Here is a 12,387-nt window from a genome sequence, read left to right as displayed (position 1 = left end):
TGAAAATTAAATTGTGCTTTAATTAACATAAAGTGCTTGAACATGAAGCTCAAATGAACTTTATTTATAAAGATCATTTTAGGTATATGTGAAATAATTGTTAAAGATCATGTTCAAGTTTTCTTAGGTTACATCAGTTTCAGCAAAGGGGCTTAATCATTTCTTTTTTCTTATTTGAAGATGGATAATGTATGAGTCCATTAAATCTCTATGTGTTTGCAGTTGACCTCACTAAATGTGGGAAACAATCTTTTAGAAGAAGTTCCAGAAGAGATGAAATACCTTACATCCCTCAGGAAGCTCCATTTATTTGGAAATAGGATTCGTAGATTTGCAGCTGGTGTGTGTGGTAAGTTAATCAAAGAAGACCAACATTATAGGATCAAGCTAATCCTCTTATATTTAACAATTTGGAACTAAAGTGAAAAGGAATTTTACGTTTTAATCTTTTCTTGTTGGAGATGTTTACACACTACTCTTGAAATCAAGGAATTTTGGGGACAAGCCTTTTTTTCAACTATTGTATTATATATATCTTCACACATACACCTAAGACTATAAGTAAGCATTAGTGTTAGTGAGTTTTCCCCTTTTCAGTATCATTGTACGTTTAGACTCTTGAATATGGGGGCCCTTTCTCTATGCCAGAGAGAAAACTAGTTGACGATCAGATCAAGAAAAGCTCTCCACAGCTCTCCTTGTTCTTTATACTTTTTATTCTGTCTTGGAGACTAAGTCACAATCTTTGATCAAGATGGCTAAGTTTAAATCAATTGGAGGAGAATTTTAAAGGAAAGATGCAAGATCCAATAATTGGCATTCTTTTCTTTGTGTTTCCTTTAAATCTATAACTTCTCCATTCGCTATGAACCTCTTCCTATTTAATACAGGTAGAGTGGGCTTAAGGACAGAATGCATGACAGACATCCAGATGCTTTTTATAGCTTCATTAAGTCACGTAACACACTTCACCACTTTATGTGTCTGTTCCCAGTAGTAAAACTAGAACTATACTATAGAATTTATAAGGTTCTATGAACTTTTGAGGCATAGGTCCTATATATAATCACTGTCATCATCAAGCAGCATTTATTAAGGGTATTACTGCATGGGACACTAAATTAGGGATATATTTGGCAAATAGCACACAGACTCTGGTGCCATCTCTTTAAAATCTTAGATCATGTATTTTGGAGAAATATTTTTCCTCAAAACGAGAACTGTAACAAACACTTATTGATGCTTATGAACATTATTTATACAAAGCCACATATTCTGAGTTCAATTATATTTTACTTAGGAAGAAAACAGTTTACACATAAGAAAAAATTAAGGGCATGCAAACAAATAGACAACACTATTTTATTAACTATACTGAGTGGAAAAACTTGGGTAAAACCTGATGTATATAAATGATATTAAGCAACCTAATGCTAATTTAGATATCTATAAAGAAACAATTTTTTTCTTGTGTTGCCCTTAAATTTGAAGTTTACAAAATATACGTAATCTGTGTACAGTGCCCAAGAATGTCTTTAGTTTCTGCATTTCTTGATTTTGGGCTGTTGAACTTGGAAAATCCCATGTGATTGACATAAATCACATTCTATGTCAGCTCCTTATTATCCAAGCACAGCAATAGTTTGGTGTCAGGGAGTTGAGCACCGTACAGCATGTATTACATGACCCTGCCCCCCTGACCAGAGCAGACTGGACAAGGGCTAGATATGTGTCCCAAGCTGAGTCAGTCATATTTTCTTTCTTGGGGATTATGGTAGACTCTAAAACAGTTCAATTGATCTGAGCTAATTACACGAACTAAGACAGAGGTTGCAAAGTGGTGGCCCATGGGCTGAATCTGGCTCACAAATAGGTTGGTTCTGTTTTGTCTGGCCTTTTAGAAATTTGAATTTAGTGCAAAAATCTACAGATCAAGAGAGTTTATATAAAAGTCTGGATCTCTGGCTTTTATTTACTTATGTTACAAAAGAAAGATTAGGCAACACTGGAATCACATTCCTAGGTGACAGCAATTGTCAGGAGCTGGCTTAATGGCAGCTGCCCTGTCAGATAAAGCTAAGTGCTCTCCAGTTCAGCACACTCCTGCCAGGCCCACTGCTGTGTTCTGAGTTATCTTCTTGGTTCCTGCAGGCATTTCAGTTTGAGAACTCTTGTCTCCCCTGTCTGTGAACATTCAAACGCAGGAGTTGTGGGATGGCTATGAATATGTGGAAAATTAGAGATAATATATTCAAAAGAGAAGAAATGGGGAGTGGGGGGAGAGGGGGAAAGGGAGAATACCAATATGAAGGTGAGAGAAGCTGTAATGAGAAATGAAATTCTATGTTCTGCAGAGATACTGAGAGAGTATAATCTACCAGACTTGGAGAAGCTCTGGGGGAGACAGACTATTAGCCTGGAGCATGGTGTGGGTCTCCTTGGACATGACAACCTGGTTCAGTGGTTCAGAATAAGCATCAGAAGTCCAGGAGATGCAAGCATGAGCTTTCTGTAACTACCAAGAGCAGCCAAAGGGCTGTGTGTGTATGCATATATATATACATACACACACACATATATAAATGGCCCATACATATACATATGAGCCTATAATTACATAATATTATGTATCTATTATATGTGTGTGTATATAACTTCTGACTGCGCCGGCTGCGGGCCGTGCGTGTTGGGCGGCCGCGCGCACCCATGGACTGGCTCATGCGCAAGTCCAGAGCGACGCCCCACCGGGAGAAGCCTGCGGCGGCAAAGAAAACATGCCCAGAGCTGGAGGTCACCAATCGCCGACTTCCAGTTCAAGGAGCTGGTGGTGCTGCCCGGGGAGATGGACCTCACGGAGCGGCTGGCGAGCCACCCCGCGACGTTTTCCCACCATGTCCACCTGCAGTACAGCACCACCTCAGAATCCTGCCCAGGAGAGGCATGCCCCACGATGGCCGCGTGGGACACACGACAACTGGTACGCCGAGCGGGGGCAGAAGGGCAAGCGCGCAGAGCCCCAGTACGTCGACTTGGTCTTGAGCTTGGTGCAGAAGCTGGTGACCACCGAGGACCGGATCCCTAGAAGCACTGCCGAGGCTTCCCCAGCTCCTTGGAGTCTCTGGTGAAGATCCGCAAGTCCCTGTTCCCCGTGCTGCGGCACGGCTACTCGTCCCTCTTGAAGGAGACTCCGGCCCTGGAGCTGCACGGGCACCTGGACGCACTCTGCGTCCGCTTCGTCCTCTTCGCCAGAAAGTTCAAGCTGCGCGGCCCCAAAGAGGCCATGGCGACGGCCATCTCCCCGACGGGCTGTGCAGCGGCGGGGGCCCGGGGACCCAGAACACGTGAAGGAGAGGCGTGCTCCCCACCCCAGGCCGGCAGGACGGGCGCGTGTGCCGCGCGGGTGCGCGCACGTGCGGGGCGCTTGGCGGGAGTCTGGAGGCGACGCGTGTGGGCTCCGCTGACCCGGCAGGCCGGCCGCGGCCTTCTGTTGGACCGATGAGTGCCGCTTGTAAAGAAGAACGTTTGGACTTCGTTTATTTGCTCAGCAAACATTTATGGGTCTGACGTTCTGAGTTAAAAAAAAAATCTTGGGATCTACTTGGTGGTGAGCCTGGCTGTACCCTCTGTCCTTGGGCGCCTTGACTTAGCTTTGTAACTTTGTGATAAATTCCCTCTTTTTGCTGAAGCTAGTTTAAGAAGATATCTTAAACTGGTGTTGCTAGGTTGTACCAGCAACTCAGAAAGCCTTGGCCAAGGCAAGAAACCAGAAGGAAAACAAAGGTGTATAGAAAAGTGGCTAAAAATTATTTTCTAACAGATACCTAAAGTGACTAAAATTATTTTCTAACAGATGGCTTACAAAATTTGATCCTGCTTAATCTGAACAACAATCAGCTTACGTGGATTCCTCCAGAAATCAGCAGGTAATTTTGTTTATACTGAGACTTGGTTAAACACTCCCCATCCCCCCACCGCCCTCTGTTTTCCAGACCCTGGTCGTCTGGACACGTGATGCCTGGCCTCAAGGCCTGGTGGCATTTATGCACAGCAAGGGGGCGTCTGAAGGACTGAGGCAAGCCGCTGATTTTAAGCAGATGGTTCCTTCAACACTTGAGAGAAATGAGAAACAGCATGACTTGGTATCTAAGTGTAGAAGTGGGAGTTGAAACAAAGCTCTAAAGTTGATTGTGCTATTGATTTCCCAACTCTGGGGTTCTTAGAGCTTGCTCTGTTGCAGAACTGGGGACATTAAATTTTATTTTATATGAGTATTGTAAACCATTTTCAACTTGATGGAAAAGGTGATATAAAAGCAACGGATTTAAAACCGAGATGTCATTTTCATTTAAAAAAACTCCTAATTTTATTATCATTAACAACAACAAAATGCTGCTTCTCCTTATCCTGCGCAGCTGCACAGATGGGCTGCCGTTACTGAGCCTTTCTGGAGCCAGCTGAGGGCCTTGTCCTGCAGGCAAAACACCTTCTTGGGCTTTTGGTCCCACAGATGGAGAGAGAACCCTGCTGAGGTATCCTTTGGAGACTCTCTTATTGCCTGTTGAGTAGAAACAGATGTATTACAAGATAAGAGCATCCAGATTTTAAAGGAGGATACAAAACCGTGAACAGTCCTCATCAAAGGGCTTTCTGCAGCACCCACAGTTGATGCCAATTCACCTCTAGCCAATGTGTTATGTTTCCAAGGTAGATTTTTACAGAGAAAGTAATGTTTTAAGTCAGAGCAACTAGAAGAATTTTTGATGTGATCTAATTTCTGAAGAAGAGGAATATTTATAGCAATGCCAATGCCAATAGTCTGCTTGTTTTTTACTTATTCAGCGTTATCAGTTGATTTATGTACTGATGCTCTAATGAAAAGAGGACACCTTGGAAGATCTGGCGAACGAGGTTCGGGTCATATCTTTGCGCAACTAGCTTTGTGACCTTGGGCAAGTAATTTAAATTCCCTGGACCTTAGCTTTCTCCTCTGTAAAGGAAGAATTTTGAGTAGATGAAGTTGAAAATCCTTGTAGCTGTGCTCTTGACTCAACCCGATGAATAATGGACACGTTTACAAGAGCCTCTAAGCTCAGTTTAGTGCTTTCAAATAACAGAAGAATGAAAAGGCAACTCCCACAATAGTAATTCAGTGAGGAATCAGTTAATGATTATAACAGTGATTAATGAAGAAAATTCTCTGTCCCTTTCTCTACAGGAACTCCACACGTTTGTCCTCTTTCCACACTGGCTTGTCCTGCCTGCCTTGACCCTGTATACTCTCTGCAAATGCCTTTGCTCCCTATTTTACTGAGAAATTTGGGTTCCCGTAGTTCCGTTCTTTTCAGCCTCTTTATCTTGCCTTGGGTAGACCTCAAGGCTAAGCCTACTTCTTGCCTTTTCTCTCCTGCTCCCTCATTCTCTCTCCTTTCCTTCATAACCAGACTTCTCTAGAGGGCTCTCCATCTATTGCTTTTGTTTCCTACTTAACCCCTCAAAAGTCTCTTTTTCCCTCTCCATTCTACTGAATATCATTTTCAAAGGCTATTCATGCCTTTAGGAAACTAAATCTAATGGCCTTTTCTCTCTGCTGAATAAAAATTACATAAAAATTGTGTGTTCGTTTCAATGAGTTTTGACAATTGCACACACACCAGTAAGGCATTGAACATTTCCTTCAATCCACAAATTTCCTCATGCAGCCTTCCAGTGGATTCTTACCCCTTATAGGCAACCGCTATTCTGATTTCTATCTCTACAAATTGGTTTTACTTGCTCTAGAACTAAATCATGGAATCATACAGTATGTACTCTTTTGTATCTGTCTTTTTTTGCTCAGAATAATTTTCTTTTTGAGATTCTCCTTATTGTTGCATTTTTCAGTAGTTTATTGTTTTTTTTTTATCCTCAGTAGCATTTCATTGTGTGAATATGCCACAGATTATTTTCTCCTGTTTATGGACATCTGGGATATTTCCCATCTGGGGCTATTATGAATTAAGCTATTATAAACATTCTTTTACAAGCCTTTTTGTGAACATATGTTTAATTTATTTTTCATTTCAATTCCTGGGAGGAGAGTTGTAGAGTCATAGAGTAGGAGTGTAGGTGTATATAGTAATTTATAAGGAATTGCCAATAGTTTTGCAAAGTGGTTGTACCGTTTTACATTCCAGCAGTTTTTAAAATTTTAACGATTGTAGTGGGCGTGAAGTCACATCTCATTGTAGTTTTAGTTTGCATTTCCCTAATGTCTAATGATGTTGAGCACCTTTTCATGTTCTTATTCACCATTTATTTATCTTCTTTTGTGAAGTGTTTGTTTCAAGTATTTTTTTCCTTAAGAAAAACTGTGTCATTTTCTTTCTTAGAATTGAGTTGTAAGAATTCATTATGTATTCTGTATACAAGTGCTTTGACAAGTGTGTATATTGTAGATATTTTCTTCTAGTATGTGGCTTGCCTTTTTTTTTTTGGTGAGGAAGATGGGCCGTGAGCTAACACTTGTTGCCAATTTTCCTCTTTTTGCTTGAGGAAGAGTGGCCTTGAGCTAACATCTGTGCCCATCTTCCTCTGTTTTGTATGTGGGTCACCATCATAGCATGGCTTGATGAGTGGTGTAGGTCTGTGTCCAGGATCCAAACTCACGAACCTGGGCTGCCAAAGTAGAGCATGCTGACCTTAACTACTACGCCACTAGGCCGGCCCCTTTGGCTTGCCTTTTAATTTTCTTAATGGTACTTTTAGATGAACTGGAGTTTTTAACTTTGATGGGGGCCAATTATAAATATTTTTATTTTAAGGTTATTGCTTTCTGTGGCCCTCTTAAGAAATCTTTGCCTACCTCAAATTATCAAGATATTATCCTATATTTTTTTCTACAAGCTTTTTAGTTTCTGTTTTTGTATTTAAGTCTATGATTCATCTCAAATTGATGTTTGTGCTCGGTATGGAGTAATGGTCAAAGTTCATTTTTTCTCCATGTGTTTATCCAGTTGTTCTAGCACCATTTGTTGAAAGACTGTCTTTTCTTAATTGAATTGCCTTACACCTTTGTCAAAAATCAAATGACCACTTACGGGTAAGTATTTAGATTCTCCAGTCTGTTCCATTGATCTATTTTTGTATCATTTCTCCTGTACCTTTCTATCCTGGTTACTGTAGCTGTGTTGTGAGCTTTGAAATCAGATAATGTGAGTCCTTTGACTTTGGATTCTTTATAATAATTTTGGGCATTCTAGGTACTTTGAATTTCCATATAAATTTTAAAATTGATTTGTTAATTTTTAGATGAAAGAAACTGTTCAGATTTTTATTTGGACTGAGTTGAATCTATAGATCAATTTGGCAAGAATTGGCATCTTAGCGATATTGTTTTTTTCTATATATGAACAAGATATGTCTCTACTTTTATTCAGAGCTCCTTTAAATTTTCTCAGTTGTAATTTATAGTTTTCAATGTAGGGGTCTCTCATATCTTTTGTTAAATGTATTCTTAACTATTTTATGTGTTTTTTGGTATTACTGTAAATGGAGTTTTTAAAACTTATATTTTCCAATTTCTTGTGGCTATATAGAAATACAATAAATTTTTAAAATATTGAGTTTGTAGTCTGTGACCCTGCTTTCAGTTCCAGCAGGTTTGTTTATATTACCTTTCTTTAATACTTAAACTTTATTTTTTTACAGTATATTTTGCCACTTATTAATGTTTTATTTAATTTCTCTCAGCAATGCTTTTTACTTTCATTGTCTAGGTCTTACATAAAATTTTTTTTTTTTTGAAAAGACAGATCATTGTTATTTTCTTATATCTATTTTACACATTTTTTTTTTTTTTTTTTTTTTTTTTTTGCTGAAGAAGATTCACCCTGAGCTAACATCTGTTGCCGGTCTTCCTCTTTTCTTGCTTGAGGAAGATTGTCCCTGAGCTAACATCTGTGCCAGTCTTCCTCTATTTTGTATATGGGATGCCACCACAGCATGGCTTGATGAGCCGTGTGTAGGTCCACCACCAGGATCCAAACCCATGAACCCTGGACCGCTGAAGTGGAGCGTGCAAACTTAACCGCTACACCACCAGGCTGGGCCCACTCCAGTCTCCCTTTTTTAACTGTCTGAAAATGTCACCTCATTCTGTTATTACTTTACTTTCAACACGTTCAATGTTGAGGTCATTATGTATTTTCATTCTTAGCTTTGTAAGCAGGTACATCTGCTTTTGAATCTTGATGCTGTTACTTACCAGATGGGTAATTTGGGCAAGTTATTTGCTGCCTCCAATCTTATTTTCCTCATTTCTAAAATAAGGGTAATAATTCTAACCTCAGTTTTGTGCTTAATTAAATTAAATTTAATTAAGATTAAATTTAATACACAGGTACACAGTTGGTGCTCAATAGTACTAATTTCTTTCTGCTTCTTTATTCATAACACCCTCTCAGCTGATTATGTCCTCCTATTGCCCTAATTTTACAAATCCTATTATTCAGGGCTGAGTTCAAAATATTGATTCTTCCAAAAAGCTTGTGATAGACCTCAGGTACAATCTCGGCAATTATGGACACAAGTTTCCTTAATCTTTTTCTCCCCATCCAATGGCATTTTCTATCCTCATCTTATGGCTCTAATATCTCCTTCTAGACCATGATATACATAAGGGCAGAATGTGTGGCTGACTCATCTTTTCATATTCCACAGCAGCTACGTGGTTCTCACATTTATATAGGACAAGGTATGTCTTTGCAAATTATACATCCAATGAGGGGTGAATATCCAAAGTATATAAAGACTTATACAACTTAATATCAAAAATAACAAACATCAGAGTGAATCTTCCTCAAGCAAAAAGAGGAGAATTGGCAACAGATGTTATCTCAGGGCAAATCTTCCTTAGCAAAAAAACAAACAACTGATTAAAAATAGGCAGAGAACTTGAATAGACATTTTTCAAAAGAAGACATGTGGATGGCCACAGACACATGAAAAGATGCTCAAGATCACTAATCGTCAGGGATATATCTATACCTCTATCATCTATATCTGTATCTATACCTGTATCTCTGTATCCCTGTGTGTATATATATGTATGTATGTATATGTATGAGTCCTCCTTTGTCCTCTGGCTTCCTCTTCAATATGGCCAATGTATACATAAAAAGAATGAAAACAGAATTTTCTTTTTCTTAAATCTAGGTTTTGATTACATAAAATACTTTTAACATGAGCCATCTGATTATAAAATATCTTTAAAAGTAAAATTTCAACAGAGACTTTTTATGCTCAAATGATTCATAGTAGTTGTGAATATTTGATTTAAGTAAGGCTCAGATGAGCTACAAAAGATGACTTGACACTTAGCTTCTGCTAAGTGGTGTCTGTACAATGGACTTTCTTATTGTGAGTTTGTTCATATGCTGTGTCTATTTTTTAGATTAAGAAGTGTTACACGTTTGAGTATTAGTCATAACCAGCTAGCCAGCATTCCTAGAGAACTTTGTTTCCTTGAGAATCTTTCTGAGCTTCAGCTTAACTACAATCAGCTCATTTGCATACCTGAAGAGATTAAATTCCTGAAGAAGCTCCAGAAGCTTCTTCTGGTCAGGAACAACATTGAAGTTTTGCCAGAGGTAAGCAAAATGTGGAACCAATTTTTTTTGTTGTTGGGGAAGAACTCATTACAACATGGTGGGGAGTGGTTATAGAATATGTTTGGACATCCGAGTATAAGCCATCATTCGCTTTCCCTCTGATTAGATGTAGTCAGTTCTCGAATCCTTATGGTAGAAGAGGTTTATAACTTGGATTATTCCACATAGCTAGAGATACCAGATTTAGTAAATAAAAATATAGGGAGCTCACTTAAATTTGAGTTTCAGGTGAGTAACGCATACTTTTTTAGTATAAGTAAGTCCCAAATATTGCACAGGACATACTTATATGAAAAAAATTCATTATTTTTTTGAAATTTAAATTTAAGTGAGCCTCCTGTACTTTATCTGGCAACTTGATATACAGCACAAAATACAAGTACATTTTGGCTTTGGAATATGTGCTAGATATCTTCCATTTTTCCTCCATATCCACGCTCCATCCTTTTCCAACCTTCTCTGTGCCTGGGACACTGACCTGTATGGGCATCAATGAGCTCCTTTGTCCTCTGGCTTCCTCTTGGATATGGCCAGTGAGAGGCATGAGCAGGAGATGAAAGGGCAGGGGGAGATGGAGTATCAGATGGTATTCCCCAGGTACCCTCCCTGATAGGGTGCTGTGAGTTGCCTGCATCGCTCTCTGGAAGGCCACAGCTAGTGTTAGGTGGTCCTCATATGGACCATTGCTACCTCCCTTTGGCTCTTTAGGCCTAGCGTGGTAAAGAACTACCTGCTGTTGCTAGCTTTAGGGAACTTCGTGGATTTAGGGAACTACCTTTCTTGGTTTAGGGGACGTTATTGGTTTCCCTAAACCCTATCAAACTTTTATAAATAGTGACTTTATTAAACTCTCCTCAAATTTCCCAGTTTGAGAGTACTGTTTCCTTCTAGAAGCCTGCCAGTGGGTTTACCTTCCTTCTTTATGCAAATTAGAATTAACTTGATAGGAAGGAATGCATGTCATATAGTAAATTGAGGAATAAAAAAAGTAGCAGATCAATACAGTAGACATATAAATGAAAAATCCCTACTATTTCATTTTTTTCTCAAGAGGGTATTCCCTTTAAAAATTCTGTATACATTGTAATGTGATATGTGAAAATATACCAAGGTGTAGGCTGTAAATAGGTACATTTAAAAAATTTTATTCTTGAATTCTTTAAAAATCATAATATCTATGAACAAGAAAATATCTTGAAGTTACACAATAAATCTACTAAAAGTGCAATTTCTTTATTTGAAGGAAAAGCAATAATAGCAGCAACAGGATCATCGTCATGAAACATTATTTTATTTAGTGTTCATAACAGCTTTGTGACTTAGCTTTTCTTACCTATTTCTTATAATAGGGATTTATTATCCCTATTTTAGAATGTGGAAAAGATAAGTTATGTAAGTTAAACACAGTTTACAAAGGTCATAGAACGGGCTCAAATCCGTGTCTGTCTGCCTTAAAATTCTATACTTCAAATCATTACTCTTACTACAGTTTTATAAATCTCAAGAAGTTTAGATTTTTTAAAAAATTAAATGCTAATAAGTCCTTTCCTGAATTATCATGTAAAGAATTCCCGTGATCATTTATATCCTTGTATATTTAATATGATTTGGTCAATCATTGTTCTTTTTGGTCTGCATTATAAATGATAAGGCATTACAGAAAATATTTATTTTGATAGAGAACAGATTATTAATAATTTTCTAGTACATTATAAATTATATGTATGTTTGCACATGTGTATGAATGTATATTTTATACTTATATTTTATACTCCACTCCTAGTAGGTCATACACTTTATTTTACTTCTCTGAAGTAGTCTCGGGTATAGGCAAATAATCCATTGGGAAAAGAATGGACCAGGGACTTATAAAACGTGTTCTTTCTTTTTTTTGCTTTCTTTTTTCATCTAGCTTTGTTGAGGTATAATTAGTATATAAAAACTGCACATAATTAATGTATACAGTTTGGGAGTTTGGACATATGTGTACATTCATGTTACCATCACCACAATCAAGGTAATAAATATATCCATCACCTCCAAATATTTCATTGCCTCTTTGTGTGTGTGTGTGTGTGGTAAGAATACTTAACATGAGATCTACTCTTAAATTTTTAAGTGCACAATACTTTATTGTTAACTATAGGCACTATGTTGTACAGCAGATCTCTGAAACTTACTAATCTTGTATAACTGTAACTTTATACCCGTTGAAACTCTCCCCATCCCCTGGGAACCACCATTCTATTGTCTACTTCTATATTTTTGACAATTTTAGAGGCTTCATATAAAAGGAATCATGCAGTATTTGTCCTTCTGTGACTGACCAATTTCACTTAACATAATGTCTTCCAAAGTCATCCATTTTGTTGCAAATAGCAGAGTTTCTTTCTTTTTTGAGGGCTGAATAATATTACATTGTGTATATGTGTGTGCACATACATACATACCACAATTTCTTTATTCATTCATCCATCCATCGATGCATACCTGGATTGTTTCCATATCTTCCTTGTCTTGAACAATGCTGCAATGAGCATGACGGTGCAGATGTCTCTTGGAGATTCCTATGGATATATACCCAGAAGTGTGATTGCTGGATCATATGGTATTTATTTATTTATTTATTTTTTGGTATGTTTTTATTTTTAATTTTTTGAGGAACCGCCATACTGTTTTCCATAGTGGCTGTGCTAATTTACATTCCCACCAACAGTGCACAAGGGTTCGTTTTTCTCCA

The 12,387-nt window shown here is 38.0% G+C and overlaps 1 protein-coding gene and 1 pseudogene across 2 annotated transcripts in view; both read left to right on the top strand.

Moving 5' to 3' along the window:
* Positions 1 to 12,387, top strand: part of LRRC69 (leucine rich repeat containing 69) — a 92,074-nt gene that overhangs the window by 21,056 nt on the left and 58,631 nt on the right. The window contains 3 exon segments of the mRNA XM_014788045.2: positions 223 to 349; positions 3,851 to 3,923; positions 9,431 to 9,626. Of these exon segments, the coding sequence (XP_014643531.2) occupies positions 223 to 349; positions 3,851 to 3,923; positions 9,431 to 9,626 (396 nt within the window).
* LOC106801933 (MOB kinase activator 2 pseudogene) lies at positions 285 to 3,890 on the top strand (annotated as a pseudogene). The gene is made up of 2 exons (XR_015555986.1): positions 285 to 349; positions 2,355 to 3,890. The product of XR_015555986.1 is annotated as an MOB kinase activator 2 pseudogene (transcript).

This window comes from Ceratotherium simum, chromosome 23, assembly GCF_057802395.1.
Source record: "Ceratotherium simum simum isolate JZ-2026a chromosome 23, ASM5780239v1, whole genome shotgun sequence".
In the NCBI taxonomy this organism is placed as follows: domain Eukaryota; kingdom Metazoa; phylum Chordata; class Mammalia; order Perissodactyla; family Rhinocerotidae; genus Ceratotherium; species Ceratotherium simum.
Note: the sequence above shows the minus strand (reverse complement) of the source record. Positions and strands in the feature narration are given on the sequence as shown.